The sequence below is a fragment of the Myotis nattereri genome (assembly GCF_964212035.1).
Source record: "Myotis nattereri genome assembly, chromosome: 18".
Lineage (NCBI taxonomy): Eukaryota > Metazoa > Chordata > Mammalia > Chiroptera > Vespertilionidae > Myotis > Myotis nattereri.
Window position 1 is genome coordinate 27,778,711 of NC_138093.1, and position 16,759 is coordinate 27,795,469.

Here is a 16,759-nt window from a genome sequence, read left to right on the forward strand (position 1 = left end):
TGTGCATGGACAAAAGTGCTTCAAGAGGCAGAAAGAGCTGCTAAACTCACGGTGCACCAGCCTTTCCAAGCCTGGAAGAGTGACTGCTAAGTCAGCCGGTTTTCTGCAGAGCAAAGGATACGCTGTCTTCCTGGCTCAGGAGACCCGGTTTCTATTGCCAAGATCCCCCCCTCTAACGCTTGCATTTGGTGTCTCTCTAGTTCTCATGGCGCCTTCAAAACAGACACGGGCCGCTTGTACACACATACATGGGCTTTCCTACAATGTGGACGAGTGAGAAAATGTCACACACTTTCCATTACCTTCGAGAGGAAGGGGGAGCAAACGGAGGCAGGACCATCTCACGGGGAGGTGACCGACGCTGCTGATCCCCCACCCCGGGACACAAGCTCTGTTCTGTATCCCCCGTAAAAGAGTGATTGTAGGGGTGCACTCGGCGACACATACACAGATTCTTCCCGTGTAAAACATGTAGAAAAGGTTTCTAAACATTACTTAAAAGTAAGTGGCTCAGTTTACGATGCTTCCTATGTCTGCGAGACCAAAGGAAATGTAACCAAGATAGAAGCCGTGACTCCGGCCCATTCACTAATCACCCAGAACCACGACAGGTCCTGGGAGCATGTCGGAGGCATTTTCTACACTTCAGGGTTTTTTCCAGTTGGTAAAAATCAAGGACTTTCTCACATCCTTAGCCACATGCTCCTCACATGTGCTTTTAAAAAAATTTTATCCAGGCCAGGGCATGCCCCTTCCTACTTTCAAAAGCACTCATAACTCCATCACCTCCGTGTACACCACACAAACAGTTTTTGTTCTGCTTGTTAATGTTAAGAAAGAACACCCTAGAAAGTTCTCCTCAATGATTCCTCTAAAACCATGGACTTTCTAAAGCGATTCTCTTAAACATGTCATTTAATGGGGTGCCGTTTAATGGAGCCTGAGTGAGAGAAGAATACACTGAGCTTTCTAGGCATATTTATAAAAATAAATATCGTTCATGAAAACACACAGGTTACAACACAGGCCTAACCTAAAAGCAGCTGTTGTTTCTTTTGTATTTCCCCCGTTGCCCTTTCACGCATCGTCAATTAAAATCTTTCCTCTGGCAGGATCACACGGAGTCAAGTGAAGGAGGAGGAGAAAGTCAATGGGACAGGGTGTAGCCAAACTGTAGAAAATACAGCAAAATCCTAACACGCTGAGGTTACAGAGAAGGGTCTGGGGAGAATGCACCCGTCCATGAAAGTCCACTTCTGCTTCTGTAACACGTTCCCCTGGTGCCTCCTCCCCTAGGGGGCCCTCAGCATTCCCGCACACAGCGTCGGAAAGCGGTGACAGGCCTCCTCTGGCCCTTGGTATGCACTGCGTGGCATTAGGCTGGTCACTCAACCAGTATGGGCGTTGTTTTAGCTACTCCGGCTGAACCTGATGGCCTTCATTCCAATCTCACCCCTCTGTTGTATGGTGGTGGCCCCCTGAGGCCTGCAGGTGGGTGGGGTCCACCTGTGAGGGAGGCCCAGGGAGGCCCAGGGAGGGCGAGGCTTCCTCAGGCGGCGAATCACTCAATTACCTTCCTCATCCTGCTCCTGTTTTGTGCCACCTTGATTCCTGCACCAGAGCCTCCACGTGGATCCCATCCAAACATTCCCGCAGGCGGAATCCTGAGGACGTTTTCACCGGGAGCAAATGCCTCAGATTCCTCCCTAAGGGCACAGGACGCCCTTGCACTTACTGTTATTAAATCCCTAGGACCACTCTGTCTCATTGTAACGCTCTGCCCTGCACCTACTTAGCTCTTCAGAACTAAACCATGGCCATCAGCCTCCGCCTTCAACCAGAGGAGGCAGATGAAACAAAACGGAAACGTTCAGGTCGGATCCAGCCTGTCACCTCTGGAAACCAGGGGCTCCAGGAGCGGTGTTATCAGTGGTCATCGAGAAGGGCCCTCTGGCCCCTAGATTCTTAACAGACGCACAGGAAAACTGACCTATAGACGTGCTCCCCAGGCTGAGGGTGCACGGCCCAGGAACTGGGCAAGCAGCAGGGAACACTCCACGTATAGCACATATCGCGAGGCTGAACTCAGCGAGCTGCCTAGGCCTAAGGTCTTTGAACACGACTTAAAATCACAGGACTGCAGCCTCCATCCTGGGGTTCCTTGCTCCCGGGCAAACTCTTCAGGACTTAACCAGCTGTACAATGTGACTCCAGGAAGAGAATGCATTGACTGTCAGCTGCCTGTGGTGCAGTAATAAACAGGCACTCGTGTTGGTGTGTTTGGTTAATGTGAACCTCAGAAGAGAGGGCACCCCTCACTCTGTGCTCACAAATGGGGTTCTGAATCTGAAAATCTGGGAGACTCGGTCCTGAAGGCAGGGGGACCTCGCAGAGCCACCTTAAAACCCCAACATGGACCATAATGATTCATTAAAATAATGCCACCTAGTGAGGCTGACGGGTGGGGGGGGGGGGGGTTGGGGCGGGGGGAGCTTATGCTTAAGACACCCAGAGTTGACTCAGCACCTCACACTTCCCGATGTTCTCTATTAATGCTGAGTTCACAGCGAATCCGAGAAGTGAAGACTTGTTCTGTAATAAGCACCCCTCACACGGTGCACACCATTAGTGGTCTCAAGGTCTCAGAATCCATCCATTCTCTTAGGTTAAAAAACAAACAAACAAGCCCCTTAAATCTAAAGCATGCTGTATGCGTTATTCTTAGCATAAGCCTGAGCTTCAGTCCCGCCTGAATTATTGTAACATTATTTTTTCATAAGCCCTCACCCCTGTACACAGTGTCGGTTTAGATAGATTTCATATCTGTCACTCGGCCCGGACAATTCACGACAATGGGCACTACTGTCCATGTTTACACTTGAAGAAACTGCGATGGAGGGCTGTCCCTGGAATTGCCAAGTTCACAGAGCTAGTAAGTTGCAGAGCTGGGATCCCGGCCTCCTGCTAGTCCGGGTTGTATTCCCTGAACTGTATGGGATTTACTACCTGCTTCTCTAGAGACCCAGAATATAATAAGTTATTTTTTCCAGACGTGTTTAAGTTAAATATAGAAACAGCTAACTTATCAGGCCTGGGTCACATCATAGAAGCCCCAGGGCTCACCGACGTCTCCAACGCCACAGCCATCTAACCACGGAATATTCTATCCACAATTGGTGGGGGAAAATATGGCCTCTCCTCTTCAAGAGAAGGGCCATTCCCCGAAAACTCAACCTCAGGCCCATGTACAGTCTCACTGTCGCACAGGCGGGCAGCCTCCGGAAGCCTGCCCTGGAGACGCAGAGAGGTGGACTGTGCATGTGGCCTCGGCTGCCAAGGGTGACACGCCCTCGCCTCATTCAAGGGTGGCACAGCCTGGGCCTCATTCTGGCAAGGGCACACTGTGGCTGGAGCGCCTCGGTCAGATGACATAAGGGCTTAGCAACCTCTCCCATGGCTAAATAATGCTCTTTGGGGACATTCAGAGGCCAGCTGCACAGGGAGAGGAGAAGGAAACAAATGAAATCGTGGGCAATCAGAAGTAGATGGGGGCTGGGGGGCGGGATGTGAATGACAACAAGTCACTCCATCAGTTGGAGCTGCTGTTTAAGAGCATCAGCATGTCCCAGGGTGTGTTTTATAGGTTTCCATCTAAAAAATAGACTTGGGAGCCCTAGCCAGTTTGGCTCCGTGGATTGAGCCCCCAAGACCTGTGAACTGAAGGGTCTTGGGTTTGATTCCAGTCAAGGGCATGTACCTTGGTTGCAGGTTTGATCCCCAGCCCTGATCGGGGTGTGTGGAAAGCAACCAATGGATGTGTCTCTCTCACATCGATGTTTTTCTCACTCTGTCTCTCCCCCGCTAACCCCCACCCTGCAAGGCTTTCTCCAAGCTCCTCAAGCTTCCCATTCCTGAGGTACAGGTCCCTTGAGACTTCTCCATCAAACCAGATGCCCGTGGTCTGCACACAGCCAGCCTCCTGAACCCGCCCAGCCCCAGTCCCAGTACAAGTTCAGAGCAGCCACCCTCCAGCTGTACAAAGGCCATGCCAGGGGCTCACCTGTGTCTAGCTGGAATCAGGTTGGGTGTGGCCTGTTACAGCCCAAGGGATGCAAACATTTTAAAGACAGCACTTTAGCATCTGTCATCTCTGCATGTTCCATCTGCTGCTGGTGGTCTTGGGGGCAAACTGTCAACCTTGGAACACACCTGCCTGTGCCCCACATGGCTCTCCTTGTGTCTTTCCCAAGTCTCCTCCTGCTCCCTTTTCCTGGTCCTATAAATGGCACCCAAATGTTACTGTCTGGGTCCTGGGCCAGCACACAGGGGTATCCAGCCACATCCTACACCACAATGAGGCTTTCCAGCTCCGGCTGCAGGAGGGGGTCTGGGGGAGCTGTGACAAGCCAGAGAAGGATGTTGGGGGTCCCGATTTTTACGGAAACAAGGCCCTCCCTGCCAGTTGGCCCAGCACCTACCTGACACTCCACATTGCAGTAAAATGCCTGCTTGCATCTTCCACATTTGGACAATCCTTCTTTCCTTAAAAACAGAAAGGGCACGGTAGTGGCGAGAGGCACAGACACGTGAAGCCGCACATTTTATCATGCAATAATCCAAGCCATCTGGTCGGGAAGCAGAGCCAAGATTCCCCGTACCTTCCTCTCCCACGGATCAGTGGCATTTTCCCAGAGGAGATTTTGACCAGATTCAGTCCTTGAGGAGGAGCGAGCGGGTCCAATAGCACACGCTCCGGCATTTACCGTCCCCGACAGCGTGAAGGACACTTTCCAAAGAGGGGCAAGCCACGCTCTTGGACTCGTGCACCTGGCTTGGGACATCACAGCTGCTCACATCACCTGCACTATTACTCAGTAGTTTGGGCAACTCAAAGGCTTTTAGGTCTTGATTTCCTCACCTGCTGCAGAGGGACAGACATAAACCATTGTGGAGGTCTGACATCCTAAAGACAGAGGACTGGGGTACACAGGAAACTGTAGTGTGAGTGAAAGCTTTATTGTTTACCCTTAAGCCCGGTGCACAAAATTCGTGCACTCAGGAGGGTCCCTCAGCCCGGCCTGTGCCCTCTTGCAGTGCAGGAGCCCTCAGGGGGATGTCCGACTGACAGCAGGGAGCGGGCCTAAGCTAGCAGTTGGACATCCTTAGCGCTGCTGGGGAGGCAGGAGAGGCTCCCGCCACTGTCCCTATACTTGCCAGCCATGAGCCTGGCTTCTGGCTGAGCAGCGCTCCTGCATTGAGCGTCTGCCCTCTGGTGGTCAGTGTGCGTCATAACGACCGGTCATTCCACCATTTGGTCAATTTGCATATTGGCCTTTTATTATATAGGATGAGATGCCAGTGATGCAGGAGATGAGATTGCCCATGTCAGTAATTCAAATGTCCAGAAAGCAAAGTTTGAAAATAATGCAACCCAGCAAGTGGGGACATATCCTTGAGTAGAACAGGACTGGCTGTGATTGGTCCCTATACCACCTCATCAGTGTGCTCCTGAGCGATTCTCCTGCCTCTTCCTAATCCGGTCAATGCTCCCTGTGCACTGGGGTAGTATCTGCTTCCCAGGAAGGACAGGGATACCGGAGCTTTCCAACTGCTGCATGTGAAGCAGTTGTTGAGCATTAGATGAGCCAAAACTTTTTTTAAAAAGCTGTGAAGCTACTGAATTAAACCCCACACGGACAGAACTCTTAAAAGATGGTCTGGCCAAAACCGGTTTGGCTCAGTGGATAGAGCGTCGGCTTGCGGACTGAAGGGTACCAGGTTCGATTCTGGTCAAGGGCATGTACCTGGGTTGCGGGCACATCCCCAGTAGGAGATGTGCAGGAGGCAGCTGATCGATGTTTCTCTCTCATCGACGTTTCTAACTCTCTATCTCTCTCCCTTCCTCTCTGTAAAAAATCAATAAAATATATTAAAAAAAAAAAAGGATGGTCTGCAGCTGGGGAACCCCCACATGGTTTTCATTAGACCACTATCTGTAAAGCGCACTGTCTGATTCCCACACTCACCACTGCAGCCGGCTTTCTGGCCTGTAGACACGCCAGCACCACGAGGGGCATTCTCTGCCACCAGGGCAGCACCTCATCGCCACCCCATCTGCGCCCGCCCGAGGAGCCAGGGTTCCAGAATGTGCATAATCGCGCTGCAGAAGCCTCCCGGCAGCCAGTGGTAGTCACCACCCAACTCCCACGGGATGCAGGACGGGCGCCGCACACTACTGTTGGAAGAAAGCAGGCTGTCCTGCTGTTTTCATGACAGCACTTGGCTTCCCAAGAGCCGCCGGCAGCACGGGTGGGAGAAAAGCACATCTTGCCGCCGCGGAGGCATAAATAAATGTTCCGAGTTTGCACATCTCACCAGCTCACCAGGGAACCCATGGATTTAGCTGAGTGTATCCTCTGGCCTGAAATGCCCTCGAGGTTGCGTCTCAAGGGCTCCACACTCTAACTTTGCATTTTGGAAGATGAAATAAATGAGACGGGCGGTCCCTGCTGGCTTGCATTTTTTTAACTAGGGAAAGAGGACACCAAGTGACACGGAAGCAAGGGCCCGGGGATGTGGGCCTTGAAGAAATACCAGGGGGACGGACAGCAAAGATGGGCAAAGCCAGGGGGGGGGACTTGCAAAATTCTTTCCAAAAAGAAGTGTTTGCAAATGCATCATGGGTGGGGAGATGCCAGCCCACAGAAATGTCTGAAACTGTCATTTGTTCATGTTTGCTTTTGCAAGGGTGAGGTCACCGACTCTCTTTAGCAAGAGTCTGACTGAAGCTATTCATTCTTCCCAGCAACCCACCTTCTCCCTACTCCCTCACCCCCAGGAAACAACGGGAAATTCTGTAACATTTCAAGGGCTCTGAGCCCAATGCCCATACACAGGCCACCGAAGAGCCTCTCAGATCAGCAGGAAGACCCCCTGATATAAAAGATTAGGAAATTATCATAAAAATATTTTTATTAGCTCCACACCATACAAAAAAAAAAAGCAAGGATTACAGGGGTTTTCCCGCACAGCGGCCAGCAGTGAAGTTAACACGAAACAAGGCTGGTTTTCAGCTTCAAGGGAACCACCAAGGGAGAGAAAAGCCTACTGGGCTCCGGTGAGCTAGGGAGGAATTCCAGTGGGATTTTATCAAATTATAAATCTCCCAAAGGCCAGGCTTCTAAGCCCAGCCAGTCACCAAGTCCAAAAGCCACGAACAACGAAGAGAAAGCTAACTTCTCGGGGCTGGCAATATATTACATCGTTTCCATTGGACCCCAGTGGTTCGCACGTTGCGGTCTGTAGACTGCTGGGAGCGGGTGAGGCCAACACCATCTTCAGAATACTACCACTTGTCTTGACATTTACCTTGCAGAAGGTGTAAGCTGTCAAGGTGCCTGGAGGCTAAAACTTCCCGGGGTCTTAGTATTAAATCAAATCAGTGGCACCGAACTGTCCCAAGGTCATTTGATCCTCCATTTCCACACGCTCAGAGTAAAGGGGGGAAAGCCAGTTCCGCTTAAGGGTGTCCCTGATGAAGGAGCAACAATATTAATTCTATTACGTCTCGACTCGTCGACTACTGCGATGAAAGGAGAAGGATGCATATTTCTGCTGCACGTAGGATGGCTGCTTCGAGGAAAAGCTGGGGATCGCTGGAGTTGTAAACCCAACTGGCCATGTTTCCTTCGAATGCCCTTTTTACTTGAAAGAACAGCTTTAGACAAGCGGTGGCTGCTCAAACTTGAGTATCTGGCAGATGTTACTCACATGAATGAAGTGAGCCTACCCCTTTTGATGAAAACAAGAGGCAATATTTGTTGCCAATGATAAAAATTGGGCTTTCAAGCAAAAACTAGAATTTTGGAAAACATGTATCTGCCACCCTGAGCTTGACATTCTCTCACTTCATGAGATGAACAACTAATCGTTGTGCTATGGTTTTATGAAATGAGTCAGCTTTTAGAAGGTCTAATTTAGTGAACCGATATTTTCTAAAAGATGAGTGTATGTTGTTTTTAAAAATTATGCTTGGCTAAAAGAGTCATTCAAAGTACGAACAGACCAAGGGATTTGAATGTAATGGAGCACATAAGGTTCACACACGTGCTTCCGGCTGCCCATTACCACTAACCTTTAAGGCAATACCACATACCGAGTTTTAGTGTTGAATCCAAGAATATCCACAATTAACTGGTAAGGCTATTAATACCCCTCCCTTTCCAACTACATATCTAATTGAGGCCGGATTTTCTCCACGCACCTCAGCCTGGACGACACAGTACCCCAGACCGAATTCAGAAGCATATTTGGGAATCCAGCTGTCTTCTGGAAATCCAGACACTGAAGAGATTTGCAAAACTGTAAAACAATACCATTATTCCCACTAATTCTTTTGTGTTGGGAAATAGTTCTCATTAAAAAAAAAAGTTAACAGTATTGGTTATCTAGATGAATAGATATAATTTTCTCAGTTTTAATTTCAAATGTGGTAAACCGTGGTAAATATAACCCATGGTGTTCTCAATTGAGGGGTTGTAGGACCAAAAGTTTGAAAATGGCTGATCTACCTTAGTAATTCCATCAGCTCTATGAAGAAGATTCTCATTTTTCAAATGAAGATAACGAGGATCCCAGAGGTGAAATATCCAACCCAACGTGGTCACTCCCAAGTAGGTAGCAGAATTCACACATCAACGTGCACATTTTGTCTTTGTCGTGCATGAATACCCTTCCTTGAGCATTGGGACAAGTATCCAGGAGCATATTCTACATGAAGCAAAAGCAATCTATGTGCTGGGATAAGCTAACAGTGGTAACGAAGCGTAAGTAAAGGCATTCTTCCCTCTGAGGTTTGCATTCTGTCCCAGCTCCCATGGCATCCCATTAATGTTACTTCAAAGATGCGAAGGGAAGGATTCAGTATCATTTTTTCAAAATGAGACTTGGGGAGGGAACACTTCCACAAAGAGGATCCCTCAACCAAGTAGGACGTGGGAATTGATTTCACTTGACATGGGGTGGAATAAAATAAGGACTGGTGTTGTATTTAGTCTGTGTAAAGAAGGTCCCTCCCGGTCCTTCGGTGTGGCACATTTAAGTGCTCCTCGGAGGGTCACTGGTCCAGTCCGCTCTGCATCATGTGCTCTGTGAACCGGGTGGTAGAACACTGTAGCTGTCAGGCCGGCTTCACTGTATGAATGCTCATGGAGTCCAGCACCAGGTTCTATGTGCAAGTTCTCAACACAGGTCCTCCTGAGCCAGCCTGCCTTCCCGGTACAGGAGGAGAAAAGGGAACCAGTTACTGATAGCGAAAAGCAAAAGAATCTGCTTTGGTCTACTCTGGTCTGAGCGATTCTAGATGAAGAGGGGTGGGCTGACAGAGGGAGCTCTGTTGAAATTATCCCAATGTGTGCTTCGGTTCTTTCCATTAACTAGGGGGAGATGTCAACTTTTCATAAGTCCAGTGGTTGAAACTCAGACTAAAATTTGCTGAGCTGGTACCCACATTGTGTGTGCATGTGCTGGGGAGAGAAAGGGAAAGAGAGGAAGAGAGCCTGTGTTTGCCTATTGCTGACGGAGAAGTTGAGCCAGAGAGAAACTTCATATGGGATATTCGTTTTCACTGGAGGAATACACGAGGCCTTGAGAATAAACTGCGCCTACAGAAGACGCAGCCGTAAATCTTTCATTTGCCACGCAACCTGATCGGAACTGTCCAGGAGGTTTGGGGGAAAGGCTGCAAAACAAAGAAAACAAAATTCCCCTCAAAGAAAGGTTCCTAAAGGGCACTTGGAGGAATGAACTGAAATATAAAATAACCCAAAAGGAATGGAACTCAAAGAAAGTGAAGGGTGAGTCTCTAATCACCTCCCGGAGTGTCTCACTTTGCCTTGCTGGGCCTGGGATAGGGCCCAGAAATTCTCATTTCATTGGTCTGAGTTGGGATCTTTAGAAAGTCCCCCGCCCCCTCTCCCAGAGATTCTAATGTGCTTCCAGATGTCTAGGTCTGACACATATTGGGTGTAGTCCTGTATCAGGTAGTTTAGCTCCCTTGGTAATGAATGTTTAGGTAAGAATAGAGTGTGCAGATGCCACATTTTCTAACTATGGCAAGAAAATATTCCAGAAGCCAGGAGAGAGTTTATTTTCATTTTTATTGATTTCAGAGAGGAAGGGTGGGGACACACACACACACACACACACACACACACACACACAGAAAAACATCAATGATGAGAGAGAATCAGTGATTGGCTGCCTCCTGCACGCCCTACACTGGGGATTGAGCCCACAATCAGGGCATGTGCCCTGACCAGGAATCGAACTGTGATCTTCCGGTTTACAGGTCGATGCTCAACCACGGAGCCACGCCAGTCAGGCTGGAGTGAGTTTTTAAGAAGATAGCCTCAGCTTTCTGTCCACTGCCCCCTGATACTCACTAGCAACTGAGGATGATTATGGTGAGTTACTTTTCCCACCTCTCTATCACAAATCCTTTTTTCTTTCTGATGCTTGAGAGGGGCTATGTGCTTTTGGGAAAATTACTGATCCTTTCTGAATCTGTTTCCTGCACTGTAGAGATATAGTTTCTCCTCATAGGTTTATTATGAAAATTAAGTGAGAAAGTGCATGTCCTAGGACTCTACTTTTAATTAGCCTTCACTCTTTTTTTTTTTTTTTCTCTCCTAAGTGATATCAACGACTGAAATATCTTCAGGATGATCTCACCCAGACTCATATTTACAGGATTTATGTTGGTAAAGCCTTTGTTTTATGGGCAAACATTCACCCTGCTGTGATGGGACGGGCTCTTTGAACTTAAGGAATGGCTCCATTCACAAAGGGAGGAAAGGAAGGCTAGAGGAAAATGCAAGTATTTGATTATAAGCGGCGGGAACAGAACTTAGAAGATACGCTCCTGTCATTTTTTACTGGAGGAGACACACGCAGTGATTAATTTTCTTGCTTTTAAGATTCGGAAGCCACGAAGATGTAATTAGAGATGTAATTAACAACTCCTGCTAGTTAACGCGTTGCCCCGGGTGCGGTGGGTCTAGAATAAAAAGGGTTTGATCCTGTAAGCTCCCCAGTATCCGCGACTAAAATGAATGCTTGGTGGGTTTCACCATGAAAGAAAACGATCCTGGCATGGAGCGGGGTTTGCAATAACAATTACTTTTAACTAACGGTGACAGAAGAAGTGACAAGTGTGCTCTGTGGAACAGAGACGGCCCCGGCCGGACGGAAAAGAGAAAAGGAAAAAAGCCCAGCGGCGCAATATAACTTCACCGTGGGTTGAAATAAGACAAATCAGAAACAAAGTTAGCCTCCCACCCAGCGAGAGTGGTTGCACCAGCAAATTTTTATTTGAGAGAAACAAAAATTGGAGGAATTGTGGCGAAACCCTATTATAACCCTAGTCGGGGGACCAAGGATAATACGAAGGCTCTGGGTTTTTGTGTGACAGTAAAAGATGCTCCCTGTCACTTTAATCCACAATGGAGCCGGGAACCGGGGCCCACACGGGCAGGGGGGAGCTTCTTCCCAGAGCCCTGCTGAACCTCCCCTTCGCATGGGGCTTTGTTCTGAGCCTTGTTAAAAGTTGGAGCCTGGGGCCCCTGGGGGAGGCAGGCAATATTTAGGGCAGCGAGGGAGCAACTAATAGGTTTCCCCAACTATAGGAATAGGAAGTGGATTTACAAGGAGAAAGCTGGCTTTGGTGGTCAGGGCAATGAATGGTTGGCCTTGCTACAAAATGATGACACTGCAGGGGATGGGGGGGATGTAGGTCAAAGGGCACACATTTTCAGTGATAAATTCTGAGGATTTAATGTACAGAGTGGTGACTATGGTTGATAATAAAGTATTGTTACTTGAAAGGTGCTGAGGGTAGAGCTTATGCATTCTCGCCGCACAGACAAGAAAGTTAACTCTGTGCGGTGATGTGTTAATGCTCTTGATCTTATCCTCATTCCACAGTGGATATTGTCATACCCTCTAAATAGGAGCAGTATTTGTCAATTATTCCTCAATCAAGCTAAAAAGTGTTATAAATGTGACTCTAGCCAAGCTCAGAAATGAAAAAAAAAAAAAATGACACTGATTTAGGATTTGTTTTAATGCGGGCTTTGGCTGACATGGAATTTACCTTTGCCTTAGAAAGAATAGCTCATGAATAGAGGAGAAAAATGCAGAGCCTACAGTGAACACTCAATGATTCTTTCCAGCCACTGGACAGCACGTCGTCCAGCCCCATCCTGTAGACCCTGTAAAACCCCAACAGCTCAAGCCTGCCCCAAGACCGGATGTGCACTTTAATACTTAATATCTACCTCTGCGAACACTTTCTTCATTAACCTTTGTGGGAGATCAGAATGACACTTTTTTGCTAGTTTATTTCTACTTCTGTCGCCTACTGAAGTCAAAAGGAGAGAAACAATGAATGCCTTTCGTTTTATCTCACTTCTCTCATAAAGGAACCGACAATAAGTAACTGCCACCATTTCTTCTAATGGTGGCAGAGGTTATCATTAATATTTTGGAACACCGATAATATTAGATTCCCCTATGACCACCTTTGCCCTTACTTCCATAACACCCAGGTGTTTACATACGAAGGGAAAGGACAAAACCAAAGTCACATAAATTTAACTATTTAAAAACTCAAAATGCTCCTCACTGTATTCCTCACTTCAACATTCAGGCCACAGAGTAGGAAAAATAAAACATGTGAAAATACCTTTATGACCTAATGCTAAGTGTGAGTTCCCAGAATACAGTCAGGCCTCCTGCAGCCAAATCTGTGTATTAACTCCTTGCCCAACAAATAGGTGATCTGTCCTGAATCTTACAAGAAAATGTACCTTTTCAATTGCTTGCAGAAGAATTTTAAGAGGTGTCACCCTCTCATCCTCTTGGCTTTACTTTTCTATAGATAAACAATCATTAATTGAATTGTCAATTTGTGTAGGTGAACTACCCTAATCGTGGATTTTACCCTGAGAACTCAAACTTACCAGATATTGTTTAAATAGTTGTATCAGACATTTTTCTTTCTTTTTTTTCCTCCTCATGAAACTTGGTTTTAATGGGTTTCAAAAGTATGTGACAGATTCTTGGTCAAGTTGTTTCCATTAAAATGTGCTGATTTTAGCCCAGCCAGCATGGCTCAGTGGTTAAGTGTTGACCTATGAACCATGAGGTCACAAATGGTTCGATTCCTGGTCAAGGCACATGCCAGGGTTCGGGCTCCATCCCCAATAGGGGGAGTGCAGGAGGCAGCTGACTGGTGTTTCTCATTGATGTTTCTATCTCTTCATCCCTCTCCCTTCCTCTCTCTCTAAAATCAATAAACTTTTTAAAAAAGTACTGATTTTAAAAACAAATAACTTAAAAAACTGCCACACACACAAAAAAACCCCACAAAAACCACCCCACCATATTATCCACAAAACACTCTTCTTTCCTTCTGAAGGTTTTATGATGCATTGTATTCATTAACCAGTCTCTTACTATTAAACTTAAATGGCCAGTTGAGACAAACAGTTTTGAGACCATTCTTCCACCACTGATTAAGAGGGGGTGGCAGGTAGTGGGGATAATGTTCATTCATTTAGCCTTCTGAGCTTTCTGGGCAAACTTCGTAGCTTTGCCAGCTCCAGCTGCCTGCCTGTCTACTGCTTGGATGACACCCACAGCAACTGTGTGTCTCATGTCACGAACAGCAGAACGGCCCAGAGGAGGGTAGTCAGAGAAGTTCTCACCACACACGGGCTGGCCAGGAGCCGTATCGATGATGATGGCAATATCACCAGATTTCAAAAACTTAGGGCCATCTTCCAGCTTTTCTCCTGAATGACGATCACTCCTCTCCTTCAGCTCAGCACATTTTTAAGTGAGGCGAGCTGTGTGACAATTCACACCGGTGTGTATCCGGCACGGATCTGGCCTGGATGGCTCAGGATAATCACCTGAGCTGTGAAGTCAGCTGCTTCCGCTGGTGGGTCATTTTAGCTTTCACGAGCCACATCGCCATGACCAACATCTTTGACAGACACGTTCTTGACACGGAAGCCCACACTGTCCCTAGGAAGAGCTCCACTCAGAGCTTCATGGTGCACATCACCGGACTTCGCTTCAGTTGTAACGCTGGCTGCAGCAAAGCGACCACCACTGAGCACACCAATCTCTACTCGGCCCACAGGGACCGTACCCACGCCACCCATTTGGTAGCTATCCTGGAGGGGCAGATGCAGAGTTGGTGGCAGGATGCAATCCAGAGCTTCAAGCAGTGGGTCCCACTGGCATTGCCGTCTTTACGGGTGACTTTCCATGCCTTGAACCAAGGCATGTTAGCACTTGGCTCCAGCATGTTGTCGCCATTCCAATCAGAAATTAGGACAAATGCTACTGTGTCTGGGGTGTAGCCAATTTTCTTCATGTGGATGCTGACTTCTTGAACAATTTCCTCATATCCTTTCTGCCTATGGGCGGCTCAGTGAAACCCACTTGGTTGAGACCAACAACAGCTGTTTCACACTCAGTGTGTAAGCCAGAAGGGCCTGCTCACGGGTGTGCCCGATTCTTGGAGATGCCTGCTTCAAGTTCACCAGCACCTGCAGCAACAATCAGGATGGCACAGGCAGCCTGGGAGGAGCCTGTAATCATGGTTTTGATGAAGTCTCTGTGACCTGGGGCATCAATGATAGTCATACAATACCTCCTGGTCTCGATTTTCCACAGGGAGCCATCAATGTGATACCACGCTCACGTTCAACCTTCAGTTTGCCTAAGACCCAGGCAGCCCTTCCCCATCTCAGCAGCCTCCTCCTTGTCAAATTTTTCCATGGTTCTTTTGTCGATCCCCCAACATCTATAGATCTGATGCCATTAGTGGCAGAATTGCCGGAATCTAGGTCTCCGATAATGACGGTGTTGAAATGAGTCTTTCACGACCCCCGTGTTCTGGCTGCAAACCCGTTGCGAAAAAGCAGACATTTTTCTTTCAATCCTTACTGATTTCTAAATAAAGGGACCCTTTTAATACTATAAAACCTTGTCCACGAGGCAGGGAAGAAGTACGTTAACTACCTTAGCCAAATAATTTCTTCAGAAAGTATTATTTTCTATGTGTAAGGTAGTGTTTCAGGCTCTGGAGGAATGGTTATTTTTATAAAAATGGAGCTTTTTGAGGAAATAAGTCCTACCTTCATGACAGTGATTAATATAAACATCAGGCAAGATGATTCACACGACACTGAACTGAGAGCAGGAAGCTACTCCTGGGACCAAGCTCGTTAAAGACACAGAAGTGAGGGCACCTACAGAGAATACTGTCCTGATCATCTTAGAATCCCCACGGTTAGAGCACAGTGCTGGGACAGTAAGGTAGTCAATCAATATAAATAGAATAATGAAAAATGGTAATATATATAAATATATATGAATACAATTAAGAGATGTGTGGGCTGGAATATTTAAAAGGGAGCTTCAAAATAGACATGTACGTTGAGTTGGATCTCCGTTGAGAATGAACAGACTTAGGGTCTAAGGCCTTACCTGGACAGGGCCTTCTAGGTTACACATGGGCAAAGGAGGAATGAAGAAGAACACGGATATAGGAAAAGGAATGAAGAAAGACTACCCAGATTGTGTTTAGGGTCTAAGTAAAAGAGCAGGGAGAGGTAACGCTGGATAGGATGGGGCGGGCACTTCATGGGGAGGACCTGTGCAGTCAAGATTTTGTCCTAAAGAAGATGGGAACCAGTGAAGGGTTCTGCAAGTATTGGCAAGGATTCATTTCCAAAATGAACAGAGTTGTATACTGAGGCTGGTGGTGAACCCTGCCCGAAGAGCCACTAGTGGGAGAAGTTACAAAAATGAGACTATTCACTTAATCAGTATTTACCGAGGTAAGAGCGTGCTAGGCCTCAGGCTAAGTGCCGGGGCTACAAAGATGAGGTAAGACCGGTTCCTGTACTCCTTGAGGTGTGGGGAAGGAAGTGTGGAAGGTGCAATGGAGCAAAGGTGAAGGGAGCTGATCCTGGCTGCAGAAGCCAGGACAGATTTCCCAGAACCTGAGAGACATCCAGGCAAAGAAGGACAGAGGAGAGAACAGGCATTACACATTTACCAAAGACATGGGTGTGTGTGCGCACGTGTGTGCACGTGTGCGTGTGCATGCAAGTTGGGACTGTGAGTGACACTGACACTGCAGAGGAAGTTGGACTCACTTCACTCCTGATACCCAGTCCTGAAGCTCCCATCAGGCAGTGCCCGCAGGGCCATTCTCTGGAGACCCAGAGGAAGAGGAGGTGGAGGTGGGCTTCTTTCTCCCCTCCTTGTCTCTAGACAATATTTAGTAGCAGGGTGTCTTAGAAGGCCCAAATATGTGCCCAAGTCAATGAAATATTGAGTGAAATAAGTAGATCGTTTCTAAATTCCTACTATCTTGTGAGTCTGAGAGTTTATCAGATGAAAAAAAAAAAAACAAACAAACCCTAAAGGTGTGTGTGTTTTTTAAAATACACATATATTTATTTCAGGGAGGAAGGGAGAGGGAGAGAGAGATAGAAACATCCATGATGAGAGAGAATTATTGATCAGCTGCCTCCTGCATGCCCCCTACTGGGGATCGAGCCCGCAACCCAGGCATGTGCCCTTGACGGAAATCGAACTCGGGACCCTTCAGTCTGCAGGCTGACGCTTTATCTCCTGAACCAAACCAGCTAGGGCTCCCTAAAGGTTTTTAAGAGTG

At 47.5% G+C, this 16,759-nt stretch overlaps 1 protein-coding gene across 1 annotated transcript in view; it reads right to left on the bottom strand.

The window, feature by feature from the left end:
- SMYD2 (SET and MYND domain containing 2) overlaps nt 1–16,759 on the bottom strand; it is a gene marked incomplete at its 5' end in the record, with an annotated part of 51,935 nt that overhangs the window by 25,482 nt on the left and 9,694 nt on the right. The window contains one exon of the mRNA XM_081112673.1: nt 4,479–4,542. Within this exon, the coding sequence (XP_080968799.1) occupies nt 4,479–4,542 (64 nt within the window). The remainder of the gene's footprint in view (nt 1–4,478; nt 4,543–16,759) is intronic.